This window comes from Loxodonta africana, chromosome 15 (genome assembly GCF_030014295.1).
Source record: "Loxodonta africana isolate mLoxAfr1 chromosome 15, mLoxAfr1.hap2, whole genome shotgun sequence".
Classification (NCBI taxonomy): domain Eukaryota; kingdom Metazoa; phylum Chordata; class Mammalia; order Proboscidea; family Elephantidae; genus Loxodonta; species Loxodonta africana.
This window is the reverse complement of record NC_087356.1, coordinates 4,563,717-4,581,603: the sequence shown is the minus strand read 5'-3', so window position 1 is coordinate 4,581,603 and position 17,887 is coordinate 4,563,717. Positions and strand designations below refer to the sequence as shown.

Genomic DNA, 17,887 nt, shown 5'->3' with positions numbered 1-17,887 from the left:
GTACCTCCAGAATAAGTGCTGGGTAGGGGGTGCCAACGCTGCCTCAAGGATGGAAGGGTTACCAGCTTCTGATGGCGTGGACTCTAGTGTCCACACTTGTGCCTTGGCTGTAGACTTCCGTCGGTATTTGCATGGTGCGTTCGTATTGAACCATAGATGGCGATCGTCAAGCTGAATGCCTTACAAAATTATTGGGATGATAATACGTGGGAGCCAAATACTATGTCGTTAGCCATTTAAATGGGAAATGTTTGTTTTTAGGAAATAAAGTGGTGAAAATGAATTTGACTGGAAGTGTAAAAGAAAAAAAGAAAACTACCAGTGGGTTTTTTGTCCTTTAATCATAATTCTCCATTTTCTAGAGAATGAAGATCTCTAGAAAAGAATTTCTGGGTACCCTTTTTTGTAATTATCCATCACTTAGTTATATTTTCCTCTATAAGTGAGAAGATATATATATATATATTTTTTTAACAAGTATGATTCACAGCTGTATTAGAGAACTATTTCTGGGGTTAAAGTGGGGACTGGATTGGAGGATGGTCATTCCCAGTTTTACGCATTCGTAAGTTTTCGGTAAAACCTGTTGCCATCGAGTCAATTCTGACTCCTAGCAACCCTACAGGACAGAGTAGAACAGTTCCACACAGGGTTTCCAGGGAGCGGCTGGGGGATTTGAACTGCTGACGTTTTGGTTAGCAGCTGTAGCTCTTAACCACTGTGCCACCAGGGCTCCAAGTTTTCAATAAACAGAAGCTAATAATGGGGATTGTCAAAGGGTAGAATGTGAGTGTGAGATGATAGAAGTCATAGAAAGGTAAGATATGTAGATGTAGGTAATGTAGTCTGAATGTGTGTTACTGTTTTACCAAAGAGCCCTGGTGGTGTAGTGGTTAAGCGACTAGCTGCTAACCAAAAGGTCAGGGGTTCAAAGCTACCCGCTGCTCTGCGGGAGAAAGCTGTGGTAGTCTGCTTCTGTAAAGATTTACATCCTTGGACACAACAATTGGTTTCTATTTGCCTGAAACATCAGAGGAAGGAGAATCAGGAATAGGAGGAGGATATGGAACGTGTGGCTAATTTCCTCCTTTGCCGTGAGACCAGGAGAACTGGATGGTGCCCTGCTAGCATCACTGAACATTTTCATCAAAGAGTCTACAGCAGAATCCTGATCAAAGTGCGGGAAATGCAGAACAGACTTTCAAATTCTCATGGACTCCAGACTTTCTGGAGCTAAGGGGCTAGATGAACCCCTGAAACTGTTGCCCCAATAAAATCTTTAAAACTTAAACCAAAAATGTCCCCTGAAGTCTTCTTAAAACCAAACAGTAGTTCAGCTTAACTAGTAAAAAATGTCTGCTTTGAGCATGATGCTTTTCTAAGAACTGTCTGTATGGGATCAAAGTGACAACAGCAACTTGAAAGATTAGATGGAAACCTCGGGGCAGTGGCTTTATGTTAATGGACAAGGAACAATTCAGAAAACAAGGGTGAGAATGATAGATTGTACAACTTGAGGAATGTAATCATTGTCACTGAATTGTACATGTAGAAACGGGTGAATTAGTGTATGTTTTGCTGTGGATATTCTCAACAAAAACAAAATAAAATTTAGAAAAAGATTACAGCCTGGGAAACACTATGAGACAGTTCTGCTCTGTCCTATAGGGTCTCCATCAGTTGGAATCAACTTGCCAGCAGTGGGTTTACCAGAGAGAACGAGCTTTCTACATAATAAGGGAGAAGGTAGATATTTAGAGGAAAAGGTAATGATACACATACAATACCCTGGAAACGTAGATTTTTAAGATAAAGTAATTTAAACACCTTCCTTTTCATATGCTTTTCTAAGGACCCTTTACCTTTCTGGATTATTGGTGACATGGATCTCTTTTAGTTTGTTGAATGGAGAGTGACTGTGATTTAATGATTAGTTTTCATATTGTCTAATCCAACACAAAATCAATTGTTGGAGCAAAACATTGCAAGGAAGAGTATGCCTGTATACTTCAGACCTGAAAACAAACTCTGTATGCAGCATACACCTGGGGAGTATTGCTAACCTGTCCTTTGTGGGGCTTCAGTTGGAGGAACAGGCATGTCACCGTAGTGAAGGCACATCAAACGTTTCGGTAATTTTCTTTACAAATTTATTTTATATGAAACAAATTCAGTTTTCCACCCACCAACTCAAGTTATAGTTCCTATAACTAAAAAAAAATAACTAAGGGACCCAAAATACCTTGAGTTGGTGGGTGTGAAACTGAATTTATTTCATATAAAATAAATGAATAATTTTTTTTAGTTACAGGAACCCCCACACGTCTGTCAGTTTGTTGTACTGTGGGGACTTGTGTGTTGCTGTGATGCTGAAAGCTATGCCACCAGTATTCAGATACCAGCAGGGTCACCCAAAGAGGACAGGTTTCAGCTGAGCTTCCAGACTAAGACAGACTAGGAAGAAGGACCCGACACTCTACTTCTGAAAAGCATTAGCCAGTGAAACCTTATGAATAGCGGCGGAACATTGTCTGATATAGTGCTGGAAGAAGAGCCCCCCAGGTTGGAAGGCACTCAAAAGATGACTGGGGAAGAGCTGCCTCGTCAAAGTAGAGTTGACCTTGATGACGTGGATGGAGTAAAGCTTTCGGGACCTTCATCTGCTGATGTGGCACGACTTAAAATGATAAGAAACAGCTGCAAACATCCATTAATAATCGGAACCTGGAATGTATGAAGTATGAATCTAGGAAAATTGGAAATTGTCAAGAATGAAATGGAATGCATAAACATCAATATCCTAGGCATTAGTGAGCTGAAACGGACTGGTATTGGCCATTTTGAATCGGACAATCATATAGTCTACTATGCTGGGAATGACAGCTTGAAGAGGAATGGTGTTGCATTCATCGTCAAAAAGAACATTTGAAGATCTATCCTGAAGTACAATGCTGTCAGTGATAGGATAATATCCATACGCCTATAAGGAAGACCAGTTAATACGACTATTATTCAAATTTACGCACCAACCACAGGGGCCAAAGATGAAGAAATAGAAAGACTTTTATCAGCTGCTGCAGTCTGAAATTCATTGAACATGCGATCAAGATGGATTGATAATTACGGGTAATTGGAATGCGAAAGTTGGAAACGAAGAAGGATCAGTAGTTGGAAAATATGGCCTTGGTGGTAGAAACAATGCTGGAGATCAAATGATAGAATTTTGCATGACCAACGGCTTCTTCATTGCAAATACCTTCTTTCACCAACATAAATGGCAACTATACACATGGACCTTGCCAGATGGGACACACAGAAATCAAATTGACTACATCTGTGGAAAGAGACAATGGAAAAGCTCAATATCATCAGTCAGAACAAGGCCAGGGGCCGACCCCAGAACAGACCATCAATTGCTCATATGCAAGTTCAAGCTGAAACTGAAGAAAATCAGAGCAAGTCCGCGAGAGCCAAAATATGACCTCGAGTGTATGCCACCTGAATTTAGAGACCATCTCAAGAATAGATTTGACACATTGAACACTAGTGACCGAAGACCAGATGAGTTGTGGAATGACATCATCCGTGAAGAAAGCAAGAGGTCACTGAAAAGACAGAAAAGAAAGAAAAGACCAAGATGGATGTCAGAGGAGACTCTGTAACTTGCTCTTGAGCGTCGAGCACCTAAAGCAAAAGGAAGAATTGATGAAGTAAAAGAACTGAACAGAAGATTTCAAAGGGCGGCTCGAGAAGACAAAGTATAATGACATGTGCAAAGAGCTGGAGATGGAAAACCCAAAGGGAAGAACACGCTTGGCGTTTCTCAAGCTGAAAGAACTGAAGAAAAAATTCAAACCTCGAGTTGCAATAGTGAAGGATTCCATGGGGAAAATATTAAACGACGCAGGAAGCATCAAAAGAAGATGGAAGGAAAACATAGAGTCATTATACCAAAAAGAATTAGTCAATATTCAGCTATTTCAAGAGGTGGCATATATGATCAGGAACCGATGGTACTAAAGGAAGAGAAGTCCAAGCTGCTCTCAAGGCATTGGCAAAAAACAAGGCTCCAGGAATTGATGGGATATCAATTGAGATGTTTCAACCAACAGATGCAGCGCTGGAGGTGCCCACTCATCTATGCCAAGAAATATGAAAGACAACTTTCTGGCCAACTGACTGGAAGAGATCCATATTTATGCCTATTCTCAAGAAAGGTGATCCAACCGAATGTGGAGGTTATAGAACAATATCATTAATATCACACGGAAGCAAAATTTTGGTGAAGATCATTCAAAAACGGCTGCAGCAGTATATCGACAGGGAACTGCCAGAAATTCAGGCCGGTTTCAGAAGAGGACGTGGAACCAGGGATATCATTGCTGATGTCAGATGGCTCCTGGCTGAAAGCAGAGAATACCAGAAGGATGTTTACCTGTGTTTTTTTGACTATGCAAAGGCATTCGACTGTGTGGATCATAACAAACTATGGATAACACTACGAAGAATGGGAATTCCAGAACACTTAATTGTGCTCATGAGGAAACTTTATATAGATCAAGAGGCAGTTGTTCAGACAGGACAGGGGGATACTGTTTGGTTTAAAGTCAGGAAAGGTATGCGTCAGGGTTTTTTTTTTTTTTTTTTTTCACCATACCTATTTAATCTGTATGCTGAACAAATAATCCGAGAAGCTGGACTACATGAAGAAGAACGGGGCATCAGGATTGGAGGAAGACTCATTAACAACCTGCCTTATGCAGATGACACAACCTTGCTTGCAGAAAGTGAAGAGGACTTGAGCACTTAACTAATGAAGATCAAAGACCACAGCCTTCAGTATGGATTACACCTCAACGTAAAGAAAACAAAAATCCTCACAAGTGGACCAATGAGCAATGTCATGATAAACGGAGAAAAGATTGAAGTTGTCAAGGATTTCATTTTCCTTGGATCTATAATCAACAGCCACGGAAGCAGCAGTCAAGAAATCAAAAGACATATTGCATTGGGCAAATCTGCTGCAAAGGACCTCTTCAAAGTATCAAAGAGCAAAGAGGTCGCCCTGAAGACTAAGGTGCACCTGACCCAAGCCATGGTATTTTCAATCACGTCATATGCATATGAAAGCTGGACAATGAATAAGGAAGACCAAAGAAGAGTTGATGCCTTTGAATTGTGGTGTTCGCGAAGAATATTGAATATACCATGGACTGCCAAAAGAACGAACAAATCTGTCTCGGAAGAAGTGCGGCCAGAATGCTCCTTAGAGGCAAGGATGGCGAGACTGCGTCTTGCATACTTTGGACAGGTTGTCAGGAGGGATCAGTCCCTGGAGAAGGACATCATGCTTGGCAGAGTACAGGGTCAGCGGAAAGAGGAAGACCCTCAACGAGGTGGATTGACACAGTGGCTGCAACAATGAGCTCAAGCCTAACAGCGATTATAATGGTGGCGCATGATCGGGTGTGTTTTGTTCTGTTGTGCATAGGGTCGCTATGAGTCGGAACCAACTTGACGGCACCTAAGAAAAACGGCAAGTTTATAGGAAGCCTTTCAGGTTTTTTTTTTGTTTGTTTGTAATTCTCTTATTAAAAAAGCATGTTGCAGTTCAAGTTGATCCTGACTCCTAGCGACCCTACAGGACAGAATAAAACTGCCCCATGAGTTTCCAAGGAACGCCTGATGGATTTGAACTGCCAGCCTTTTGGCTAGCTGCTGTAGCACTTAACCACTGCGACAGTAGGGTTTCCAGTTCCCTTAGAGTGTCTAAAAAAAACCAAACCCATTGCTGTCGAGCCGATTCTGACTCATAGTGACCCTATAGGACAGAGTAGATCTGTCGCTTGGGGATTCCAAGGCTGTGATCTTTACGAAGCAGAGTGCCACATCTTTCTCTCGAGGAACAGATGTTCGGTTTAAGCCACCCACCTTTCAGTTCGCAGCTGAGTGCTTAACCACTGCGCCACCAGGGCTCCTGTTGTTAGTATCCGGTGGCTCTTAAAGATGTGTGTCTCTGGGATTTAGATGTGCACGAGGACATAAATTGTTAGCCGCCGTTGAGTCAGCCCAAACTCCTGGCAATGCCACACACAAGGGAACGAAACGCCACCTGGTCCTGCACCATGCTGCGATCGTTCGTGAAGCAGACCTAGCACATGAGTAAAACCAAAAAACCAAACCGGTTGCCGTCGAGTCGATCCCAACTCATAGTGACCCTATAGGTCAGAGTAGAATTGCCCCATAGAGTTTCCAAGGAGCGCCTGGCGCATTTGAACTGCCGGCCTTTAGGTTAGCAGCTGTAGTACTTAACCGCTACGCCACCAGGGTTTCCAGTACATGAGTAGATATACAATATTTTTTAAAATAACGTGCCCCTGAAAGTTTTTGGAGACGAAGTGTCATAAATATAAGAACGTAATATTTACAAGAATTCAGTAACACATTCCTTTTAAAAATGGTTACTTTTAATTTTGTTAAGTTTAGCTTTTATGTGCTGGCCCCATGTTATATCTAGCATTGTTGAAAATGGTTTTTTTTAAATAAGTATATTTTACCAAATACCTGAAGTTTACCCCCTTTTAGACTTTTTTTTTTCTCCTTTAATAACTTATGATCACTTTTCCGGACCGGTATATACATATTTTTACTTCTGAACTATTGTGTATAGCCTTCCCCGCCTCGCAATCAGGGTCTGGTGAATGTAATCCAGCCCGTGCTGGGTGAATGCATTACCGTCCTCACCGACATCGTGATGGCGTTTTGTCTGTCATGTTATACCCAGCATCTCGCAAAGTGCCTGAGGCATAAGTATTTGTTGAATGAATGAATGGTTTTTGTTTTTCATTATATTATTTATTATATCGTTTATCAGTCACTTCCCTATCGTTTTTCCTTCCTATTAGATTATTTCTCATAGAGGCTTAGCAGTCAGATAATCGATGACTCCTTTTGCCTACATAAAAATACCTGTGAGTTTGCATTACCCCTGAGTGCTGTGAAGGACTCTCTTCCTTCTTGGCTCTCAGTGGTGGTCTGGACGTGGGGAGGATGCCAGAAGACCTCTCGGTAATTGAGAACTTTGTTTATGTTTCTTAGAACAGGGCACACCTCCGTACTGAGTCAGCAGTTAGTAAATATTTATTGAAGGAATGAATCTACAGACCAATCATTTGGTGCATATACGTAGGAGCCTGTAATCTGGTGAAACGTTGCTTTGTTAGTTTGCATGTGTTTTTACTACAGTATCTTTTCTTGATTGATTACAGCGTGGTCAAATGGAATTTTACTAATTATGTATAATTCTGTAATTATAATTTTGTGCTGAGTCCTCCAGATGTCAAAGGGCGACATGGGGCATTTAGACAGCAGATTTCAGTTTAGGTCCCTCAAAGCTGTGGACCCCTGGCTTCTGCCCAGAGTGGTGTCCTACCATATACAAGGCGGTTGGCATCTCGGCCACTGTGGAGCCCCTTCAGGAGCGTGGAATTGGTCAAATGGGAATTGGGTGGTATTAGGATGAGTACGTGTTGTCTGTTTGTCCTAGGCTGTGTAGTCCTTTAGTTTATATTTTGGGGGCTGAACCCTGGCCGAACTGTGCCATGAGAAAATAGTTTTTGACAGCACATTCCTGCTCTGTGGTCATTGGAATATCACCAGCATATATGGCACGCTGGCATGTCTGCAGAGGGGCCGGAGATCTGAGTCCAGATAGGGACGAGAGCCATCCTGGTCTCTTCATAGCGTATCTTGGCACATCTGTCATTGCCACGAATCAGACAATTGTGTGATTCTTCTCTGCGGGCAAAACAAACTTACAAGGTTTCTCAATACCTATTTTTGTTCCCTAATGAAAATAATGTTAAATAAAAATTATATGCTAGTGGCATGGGGAGGTGATGCCAGCACACTTGATATTGCGTTTTGAATGTAAAGCTTTCTAGTATAATCTCCATCGTGTTCTGTTCTCTCTAGACAAGTCGGCATTAGGAATGGAATGTTTTTTGGGTACGCTAAGCAGCTGTGTCCTAATCTTCAGGCTGTTCCCTATGATTTCCACGCATACAAGGAAGTTGCACGGACGATGTATGAAACGCTGGCAAGGTACCGCAAGTGGTGACAGTCACTTCCACGTCTATATCACGATTTTCTTCAGCGAATATTAAGGATGATCAGTTTTCTTTAGGATTGTCAGGGTCACTTTTGCTGGAGTTTTTTTCTCTTTCAGGAGCCCTTTCCTCAGCAACTCGGGTCGATAGTCTTTTAACCTTTCTTTGAGCAGTTCCAGTAATCAGTAGCTCAATTTCAAAGGGCATTTTCCACTGCTGACATTGTTCAGGTGCTTTCTGATGTCCATGTAAAACCCGACTCTCTGCCTACATCGTTTCTTATCAGTGGGCATAGTTTTTACCCCATGGAACCAGGGTAAGAACTGGACTTGACTCTTTTTACTGCCTTTGAATTACAGCCTGTTTAAAGTTAGAGATGATGGGGCGATGAGGACTGGACTCTTCTAAAATAATGGAGTTTGCCAAAAGTTAGTTTTTAGGAATAGTTTTATGGAGAATAATTAGTTGACTTGAGAAAAGATTAATTTAAAAAAATGTTAGGGTGTAGATATATTTAATAGTAACTCAAAACTAAAAATATATATTGGCATATGGTCTCTGTAAAGGGCCAGGTAGGGTCTCTGCGGCCACAGATAACATGTAAGTGAAAGGGCCTGGCTGTGTTCCAGTACAACTTGACTCCCAGAACAGGCCTGAGGACCTTGGGCTGGTACTTGTCCCCCTGTGAGCTGCACTTCCTGCCTCTAGCTCTACCTCTTTCTCACCCTTTCGTTTGAACACTTGTTTATCGAGTGTCCACTAAGTGCAGACTACTGCCTGATGCCGCTAGTCTCACACAGAGCACTAAGATCCAACTCCTGCCATCAAGGGAGCTCACGTTAGTAGAGGAGAAGAATGTAAGGGGACCGATGAAGTTATCTGGCATCAGTGCAGAGGACTGAGTGCTGGGTGATACATCAGTCTTAATCATAACTATGCTTAAGATCCCAAATATGGGGATGTTGGTGTTGGCAAGTGGAAAGTGTGCTTTTTTCCTTGCCCACAGCTGAGGTCATGGTAGCATCCGATTGGGAATGGGAATGAGTGACTGAGTTGAGTAGTCGTCCTACTGCGTACTGAGTATGGAGACCCTCCGACTACCAGCCTGGGCCTCAGATCAGAAGGATTTGAGGGAGAACCCTCCATGCTAGTCCTGATACAATTTTAGTCCGTGGAAACATTTTCAGTGGCCTGTACCTCAGGGCAACTTTCACTATGAAGAAAAAACTTTCACATCAGGTATACCCTTCTGCTCTTCCAAACTTCATCTTCTATTTCAGACTGAACAAAGCGTACTCACTTCTTGAATGGATATAGGTATTTAATCTGACTGGTAACCTACAGTAAGGTATAGGTGAGAGGTGAGGCCTGGCCCTTGTACTGTAGGTTACTACGTGGATTATTGACGATGAATTTTTGATTCTGGGGTCTCTGGTTACCTTATGTCTCTGGTTCAGTTCTATTTCATGGTTTCATGGTCCTTATATTTCATTGGCATTGTGATCACATAGCAACTTTTTTCTTGTTTTTCCTCTTGTTTAGCTACTTAAAACTTTTGTGGGGGTAGATCATATAAGATGACAAAAAACAAAACAAGAACAGCTTATTTCCCGTGCAGGAAGAGTGAATGGCCTCCTCCTAATAAGGCAGTTGGGATGATTGACCGTTGTGTCCCGCTGCATCCTAGCCCTGCTGTTGGGGAGGGCATTTCAGTGTTAGGAGAGCAGCAACTACTTAATTGACTGATTCTGCTAAACCGTGTTTGAAATTTTTGAGAATAGCTATTTCCATAGGTCAGATTCACCCAGAGCTTTTCAGCTGTTCAGAGGTTCACAGAAGCATTTTCAGTATAGAGGAACCAGAGTGATAATTTCTGTTGCGCTTTTAGCAGTTAATATGGAAAAAGAAAAACACAAATTTAGTAACCATGCAGATAAAAGATAGGTAACTAAATAATGGCTCTTGGAGCCACTTTATTTAAAATGCTAGCTTTTTTTTTTTTTTTTTAGTATTTTAAACCTTCTGAGGAAAAACTGAAGAATGATGTCATAGGAAGACTTTATTGCAGTAGTCAGCAGATGGTGAGCTGTGGCTGTGATTCATTGCCTTCGCTTTGTGTTGACAGCTATACTCACAACATCGAAGCTGTCAGTTGTGATGAAGCACTGGTAGACATCACCGAGATCCTTGCAGAGACCAGACTTACTCCTGATGAATTTGCAAATGCTGTCCGTATGGAAATAAAAGACCAGACTAAATGTGCTGCCTCCATTGGGATTGGTTAGTATCCAGCTTATCTTGTCATTTTACTTGAAGTGTGGCTTTGGAATCCTTGGATATCACTTCGTTTTAGGGAGTGGTTTTTAGTTTTTTCATTTTACTAGTTTGCTGCATGCTGCATAGGCCTCTCCCTCCTGAAACAATTGTTAGCATTACCCACAGATGTGCGGAACATGAGATAAAGATGTTGGAAATTCAGATACATAGTTGGTAATACCTTTGGAATAAACAAGCTGGCATAATTCTTATTTGTTCTTCAGAAATGGGGAGAAATGAATCCAGTATTTGTAAGCAATATTTTTTTCAAAGTGAACAAAAGCCATATTTAAAGCTGTGTGGTGGTATGAGATAAGAAGTTAACTTTCTGTTAACTTGTATATCAGTTATTCTCTGAACTTCAGCTTTTTGGAACGCTTAACCAGTCCTGTCTTCATTCTCTCAATTCTGGGTGTTAGCCTGATTGATGAGCGTTCTCGGGGATTTTCCAATCTTGCTCCACCCCTTATCTATCCTCTCTCCAGGCTTTCTTCAGCTGTACCATTTATCCTTCCTTTCTTGACTCTTCCTTGCTCCTCCTCCTCTTTGAACCTACCCAGTACCTGACCCTGTCCTTTCCTCAAGCTATCACTTCTCTTGCCATTCTCCCAAGGGGAGCCAGTCTGTCCCTTCCATTCTTTGTGTGCCTCAGGCTTGAAAATTACCTTTCTCTTAGCTTGCATTGTCGCTTCCAACCATTACTCTTCAAAAAAACTCTTCTTCCTCTGAAATTTTCAGCATCCCACCAGGTACTAGGTGGCCTGCCTGTTTACTCCCTGCTGCTGGTCCGTAGTTCTTCGGTATTCATTTAGACTTACCAGGGTCAGTCAGAGTTTTAACTTGTTTGTAGTTGTGTTTAATTTACAAGTGATAATATGAACACATTCTTACATGTTCACAAGTCTTTGATAAAACCAAGACATGCCCTTTATGTAAGTCTTCCCTAAGTTCTGGAGATTCTCAGTCTACATAGAGGCTCACTTAACATCCTAGCTTTGCTAATCTCTGGCACCTTCTCAGTTCCCAGAACCCTTCCTTCTGCTCTGCTTTAGCTCTCTAGTTCATATCCACACCTTGGACCTGACTATCAGCTCCCATCTTTCTTTTTAAGGCTCTCATGCTTTCAGTTTCCGTCACACATGCTCTGATGGTATGGTGAGACTTTTGGTTCTTTGGGCTTTGTTTTTCCCAATCTGATAGCATTCCTTTAGCCTCATTTCCCTATCTAGCAAGGGAAAATTTCTGATTATTCCCCGAATTCCTGTCCACCCCCAATCTTAGACGGTCAGGACTGCTTTCTCGACTCCTTCGTCTGGGTGGGAGACAGAGAAATGGCACCGGTTTTAGAACAAAGAGAAGCCTCTGTCCCCTCTTTCCAGCAATAGTGCTTGATGCTTGTTACGACCTGTAGTGTGTAACAAAAGTCTGCCAGTGTTATATATAGTGTTGGAAATAATGGAAATTGTTTTAGAAATTTGATAGGTAACTTGTCTAGTTGTCTTTGTTAGGAAATTAAGAAAATATTGTGGTGAATATTTCTTGAACCACTTTTTTTTTTTTTTTTTTTTAACTTTCTAGGATCTAATATTCTTCTGGCTAGAATGGCAACTAGAAAAGCAAAGCCAGACGGGCAGTACCACTTAAAGCCAGAAGAGGTTGATGATTTTATCAGAGGCCAGCTAGTTATTAACCTACCAGGTAAACACAAATTCTTTTGAAGTTTTATTTCTTTTAGACGTTTACTAGTGTTTTTTATAGTTTTCTAATATATCTCCCTTTTCCCAAACATGAATTTAAACAAAAAAAAATTTTTTAAGCTACTTTTGAACGCCATGAAAATCAGACCTAACAATTCCTCCATGAGTAGCACCTCGATTTATCAGGACTTCAGTGTTCTGTTTTCATTTGACTTTTCATGGGTTTTACTTTAAGTATTTCTCAAGTAGCAAGGTCAAGGAACTCTAAGACATTTTGAAAAGGGAATACGATGAAATTGCCTTTTGGTCTTTTAAATAACCCGTAATTGCAATGGTGTACTTCTAGGCCAAAGACCAAGTTTTGGAGACGCCATTCTATTTGTAAAACCAGCCTGCAGTACTAATAGCAGTAAGTTTTCTGAACAAATAGTTTTAGAAGTAGAAAATGTATGAGCTGTGTTAAAAAAAATAAAATCTAAAGATGGAAGTGTTTTGTTTTTGTTAACTCTAGATTTTGAAATAAAACTTCACCTACACCATTCTTGCCCAAGAGGCAGAATGTTATTTTATCTTTTTGTTTAGTTGCTATGTGGCTAACTAAAAAAAGATAAAATAATTTAATATCTAAAACTCTTTTCCGTAGAGAAATCATCGAATTATAATTAATTGTAACTGACAAATGGTTGATCATTTGGGGGCCTTGTATACATCTAAGATTTTTGTGTGTGTGTGTAGGAGAGTTTATTTCACAAAGTACTCAATGTTTTAACTTCCTTTTTATGGTAAGTATCTATTTTTAAGAAATTTCTCTAAGCCAAATAGTAATTCTTGATATTATTTTCAGATAATCCTCTCAAATTTGTTATCAAGCAGATGATGTTGGCTTTGCAAAGCTTCCTTCTATTTGTGGTGGAGAAAGTTCAAGACAGAACATTGATAATGAAAGTTTTTTAATTCACTTGTTTGTTAAAAATAGATTTAGTGGTATGTTTAGATTCATATTCTTAAAAATTAGGCCTAATAAAAAGAGTAGATCTGAGCTTAGGAATTTGTCTTGTAAGGCTGTAAATTATTAAATGACCCAAATGGCATTTTATGTTGGGATGGTTCTAAAGCTCCCTGAATCACTAGTTTAAAAAAAAAAGGTTTAAAACATAATGTAGTAGTATCAGAACTAAGTGTTTAATGTGACAATTTGAGGTTTAATTTGAATAATTCATAAAATCAAATTAGCAAGTCACCTTATTAGACAACACAGTTTAAACAATTTTAATACCAAATTTTATTTCCGTTTTATAGAAGGAAACAGTATATTTAAAGGTGTATGTGAAATATGGCTTCAGGTTTCTTGTGCTAGCAATCTTTAAATCCATTGATTTTGCTTTTTGTTTTTTTTTTTTTTTTTTTTTAGAAATAGAGAATTTTTAGTTCCCTGACCTCGTATTTTAACTGTTCGCTTTCATTTGCTTCCTGGCCGGGGAGCCTTTATTTGTTGAAGGGCAAGTGTGAGATTACGAGTCCCGGCTGAGCTCCTAAGCACAGCTTGGAATTGCCTCAGGGATGCCTGAACGGTAACAGACCAGTCGCTGTCGGTTCCAACTCGCGGCAACCTCGTGTGCGTCAGGATAGGTCTGTGTTCCACAGGGTTTTCAGGGGCTGACTTCTCACAAGTAGATGACTGGGTCTTTCTCACGAGGAATCTCTGGGAGGGCTTGGGCCCCCAGCCTTTTGGTTAGCAGCTGAGCACGCTCACTGTTGTATCACCCGGGAGCCCTGCCTGAAAGATTGAGGTAGCCATATTGACTTCCTCTGCCAAGCCACCACCTTCTTTTTTATTTTCTTTTAAATAGTATTTCATTGTGTTTTTGGTAAAAGCTTACATTGCAAATTAGGGTTCCCATTTAACAATTTCTTTACATATTGTTCGGTGACATTGGTTACATTTTTCACAATGTGTCAACATTCTCATTTCTGTTCTCGTTCCATTTCCTTTAATCTAGTTTTTTTGCCTCCCCTTACCTTCTTATCTTTGCTAGGGTAACTGTTGGCCATTTGGCCTCATATCAGTGACTTTTTTACAGGAGCACAGTACTCATGGGTGATGCTGTTTATTTTATGAGCCAGTCTATTATTTAGCCGAAAAGAGACCTCGAGAAGTGGTTTCAATTCAGAGTTTAAAGGGTATCTCAGGGCAGTAGTCTCGAGGGTCCTGCTAGTCTTCGGTCAATCCAGTAAGTCTGGCCTTTTTTAAAAATTTGAGTTCCGTTCTACATTTCTCTTCCATTCTATCCGAGATGATCTACTGTATCCCTGATCAGAATGATTGTTATTGGCAGCTGGGCACCATCTAGTTCTTCTGGTCTTGGTAGATGAAGCCATGGTTCATGGAGACTATTAGTCTTATAGACTAGTTGCTTCTTTGAGTCTTTGGTTTCCTTCTTTCTCCTTTGCTCCAGACAAGTAGAGACCAATAGTTCTGTCGTAGATGGCTGCTTGTAACCTTTTAAGACCCCAGACACTACTCACCAAAGTAGGATGTAGAACAAAAAAATGATAAACTACGTTATGCCAGTTGACCGAGTTGTTCCACAAGACTATGGTTCTAAGCCTTCAAACCCAGTAAACCAATCTCACTAGGTGTTTATATCTAGGAAGTATCTAACTATGCCTCCTCATGTGCTTTATTATATATGTGACTGTTATGTGCAGTACACACATACTCCCTACAGTTACACACATGTATACACACATGCCTTCCTATACACATAAAAAAAAAAAAGTATGTGCATACATATTTACGTGTGTAACCACACACATATATTTGGTTGTTATTGCTGTTGCACAATTGTATATGTTAACAGCATTTACCAAAAACATCACTTACTCTTGTGTACTTCTTAGTGTCATCATTTACCTTGGGCAGGTTGTGCACACTTCACCTGTATTCAGTATTACCTTTCCCATCACCACAAATAACAAGTGTCTCTTATCTAGAGAGTGATTCCCCTCCTCTTCCCCCTGCACCCCCATCCCTGGTAACACCAATGAATGTTGATTTCTGTGTATATACCTATTCTCGTCTTTTTTATAAAAGCGAGATCAGACAGTATTTGTCCTTTTGTGATTGGCTTATTTCACTCAGCGTAATGTCCTCGAGATTCATCCGCTGATCATGAACTCATCAGTATTCTTTACAGCTGTGACGTACTCCATCGTACCACACTTTATTTATCCGCTCATCTGTTGATGATCGTTCAGGTTTGTTCCACCTTTTTGCTATTACGAATAGTGCTGCAGTGAACATAGGTGTGCCGGTGTCTGGTCGTGTCGCTTCTGTTAGGTCTCCTAGGTATACACCCAGGAGTGGGATTACTGGATCATAAGATAGTTCTCTTCCTAGTTTTTTGTTTTTTTTTTTTTGAGGAAACGTTATACCATTTTGCATAGTGGTTGTACCATTTTACATTCTCACCAGCAGTACGTAACAGTTCTTATCTCCCCACCTTCTCACCAGCATTTGTTGTTTTCTGTTTTTTTTTATCTGTGCCATTGTAGCAGGACTGAGATGATATCTCATTGTAGTTTTGATTTCCAGCTGTCTGATGAAACCCTGGTGGTTTAGTGGTAAGAGCTATGGCTGCTATACAAAAGGTTGGCAGTTCGAATCCCCCAGGCCCTCCTTGGAAACCCTATGGGGCTTTCTGCTTTGTCCTATAGGGTCACTAGGAGTTGGAATTGACTTGATGGCAGTGGGTTTTAATGGCTAATGAGAGCCCTGGTGTCACAGTGGTTAAGAGCTTGGCTGCTAACCAGTAGGTCGGCAGTTCAAATCCACCAGCTGCTCTTTGGAAACCTTATAGGGTAGTTCTCCTCAGTCCTATGAAAAAAAGTCCCGTTGCCATTGATTCCAACTCATAGCAGCTCTATAGGACAGAGTAGAACCATCCCATATGATTTCCAAGGAGTGGCTGGTGGATTCAAACTGCAGAGCTTTTGATTAGCAGCCCTAGCTCTTAAGCACTGTGCCACCAGGGCTCCACTCTGTCCTATAGGGTCACTAGGAGTCAGAACTCAACGCCAATGGGTTTGGTTTGGTTTTAACGGCTCATGATCATGAACATCTTCTCAAGCTTGTCGGCTGCCTGAATGTCCTCTTTGATGAAGTGCCTGTCCATATGTTTTGCCAATTTTTTAATTGGGTTGTTTGCCTTTTTGTTGTTAAAGCCATCTTCTTCTAAGTCAGCCTCTTCTCTCCTTCAAAACCAGGTAGTCTTCCACCCAAAATTGTTCATGTGATTTTCATGTATTTAAACTATTGACTTTTATAAAATTTCCAAATTCTTAATCTTACTGGTTTAGAACATTTCAAGTATGCACGTCAGCCATCTCCATGGTTATCTCTGTCCTAAAGATGGCATTGCCGTCCTTTCTTTTCCAAAGTGCGTTCCATGGAATTCCACGGATGCGTGAGCATCCCTAGTGGAGGGCCCCACGCAGTAAAGGTTCTGATAACTCCTGCAATGAAGACACCTACTTACCTGTTAAAAATGACTAATTTCCCAAAGATATTCAATGGTGAGTCTGTAGTACCTGCTAACATCTTAGGGATGATGCTTTGAGGACATTTGCTGTCTAGCTGATAACCAGAAGAAACTCACTGTTAATCCTCCCTTCTCTCCTCTTCCCTTCCCCCTCCACAACCTCTCTTTTCACCCGTGTTTGTCAACACATGATGTGCCTAGCACAATACTAAACAGTTACAGTAGCTACATAAGAAGGAAAACACATTACTTTTTTTTTTTTTTTTCGGGAACTCCACAGAATAATGATCATATGTTAAACTAACAAATTACTTAATGAAATCTTTCTTTAATGAAAGAAAAGGTTGTTGTTATTATCTCAATAATAGCTGTTTCTACGTATTCTTTGAATCTTTGCAAAGCCTTTCACCTTATGCCTGTGTCTCTAATTTAAGGATGCAGCCCTGCTGGTGCAGTGGTTAAGAACTTGGCTGCTCCTTGGAAGCAGTTCTACTCTGTCCTGTAGTGTCACTGTTTCGAGTTGGAATCGGCTCGATGGCGACAAGTTTGGTTTGCATCTTGTTCAAGCTACGCTCAGCACAGCTTGTGCAGCCAGTCTGTCATCTCATTATGTCTTTACCCTCGGAGAACCACCATGGACATGAAGCTTGTAAACATCTGTCGTGTCCTGGTTTTCCTACAGATGATGGGGAGGCAGGGAAGGGGTGGAGGGTGCTCTCTATGGGATGCGGGCAGGGGGCAGAGAGCTGACTGGCTTCTGCGGCCTCCTCAGAAAGGGTATACAGTGAAAATGGAAAGCAGTCCAGCCGCTGTAAGAGAAGTTGGCTTGATGAAAAGGCCCTCTAATTTGGGCTGCCACCTAAAAGACCAAAGATTTGAGTTTTACTCCGGTTCCCAAAGATGACCTCTCCAGCAACCTCACAGTGAGTCCACATTCAGTGGGCCTTGCCAGCCAGGAACTGCTTGAGGTAGTAGGGCTGTGTCTGGTGGTTACAGCCATGTCGTGGTGGAAGGAGACCACAGCCTGGCAATCGATACCATTAGTGGCTACATCTGGCACTGCCCGGACCTTCGTGTCACCTGGTTGATGCCCATGCTGACCCCTGAACACTTCATCAGGAAATCTCCATGAACAGCTGGTTCGACTCCCCCTCAGAGAACTACAGGACAAGGTACCACAACTCTTGGAGTTGCCCTGAATCAAACTTTGTGTCTCTTCCTCAGA

The 17,887-nt window shown here is 41.1% G+C and overlaps 1 protein-coding gene across 9 annotated transcripts in view; it reads left to right on the top strand.

The window, feature by feature from the left end:
- The window catches only part of REV1 (REV1 DNA directed polymerase), a 114,907-nt gene that overhangs the window by 64,089 nt on the left and 32,931 nt on the right, over nt 1-17,887 (top strand). For all 9 annotated transcript variants that reach the window (XM_064268463.1, XM_064268462.1, XM_064268460.1 and 6 more), the window contains 3 exons: nt 7,975-8,103; nt 10,234-10,388; nt 12,003-12,122. In XM_064268463.1, coding sequence (XP_064124533.1) covers nt 7,975-8,103; nt 10,234-10,388; nt 12,003-12,122 — 404 coding nt within the window. The remainder of the gene's footprint in view (nt 1-7,974; nt 8,104-10,233; nt 10,389-12,002; nt 12,123-17,887) is intronic.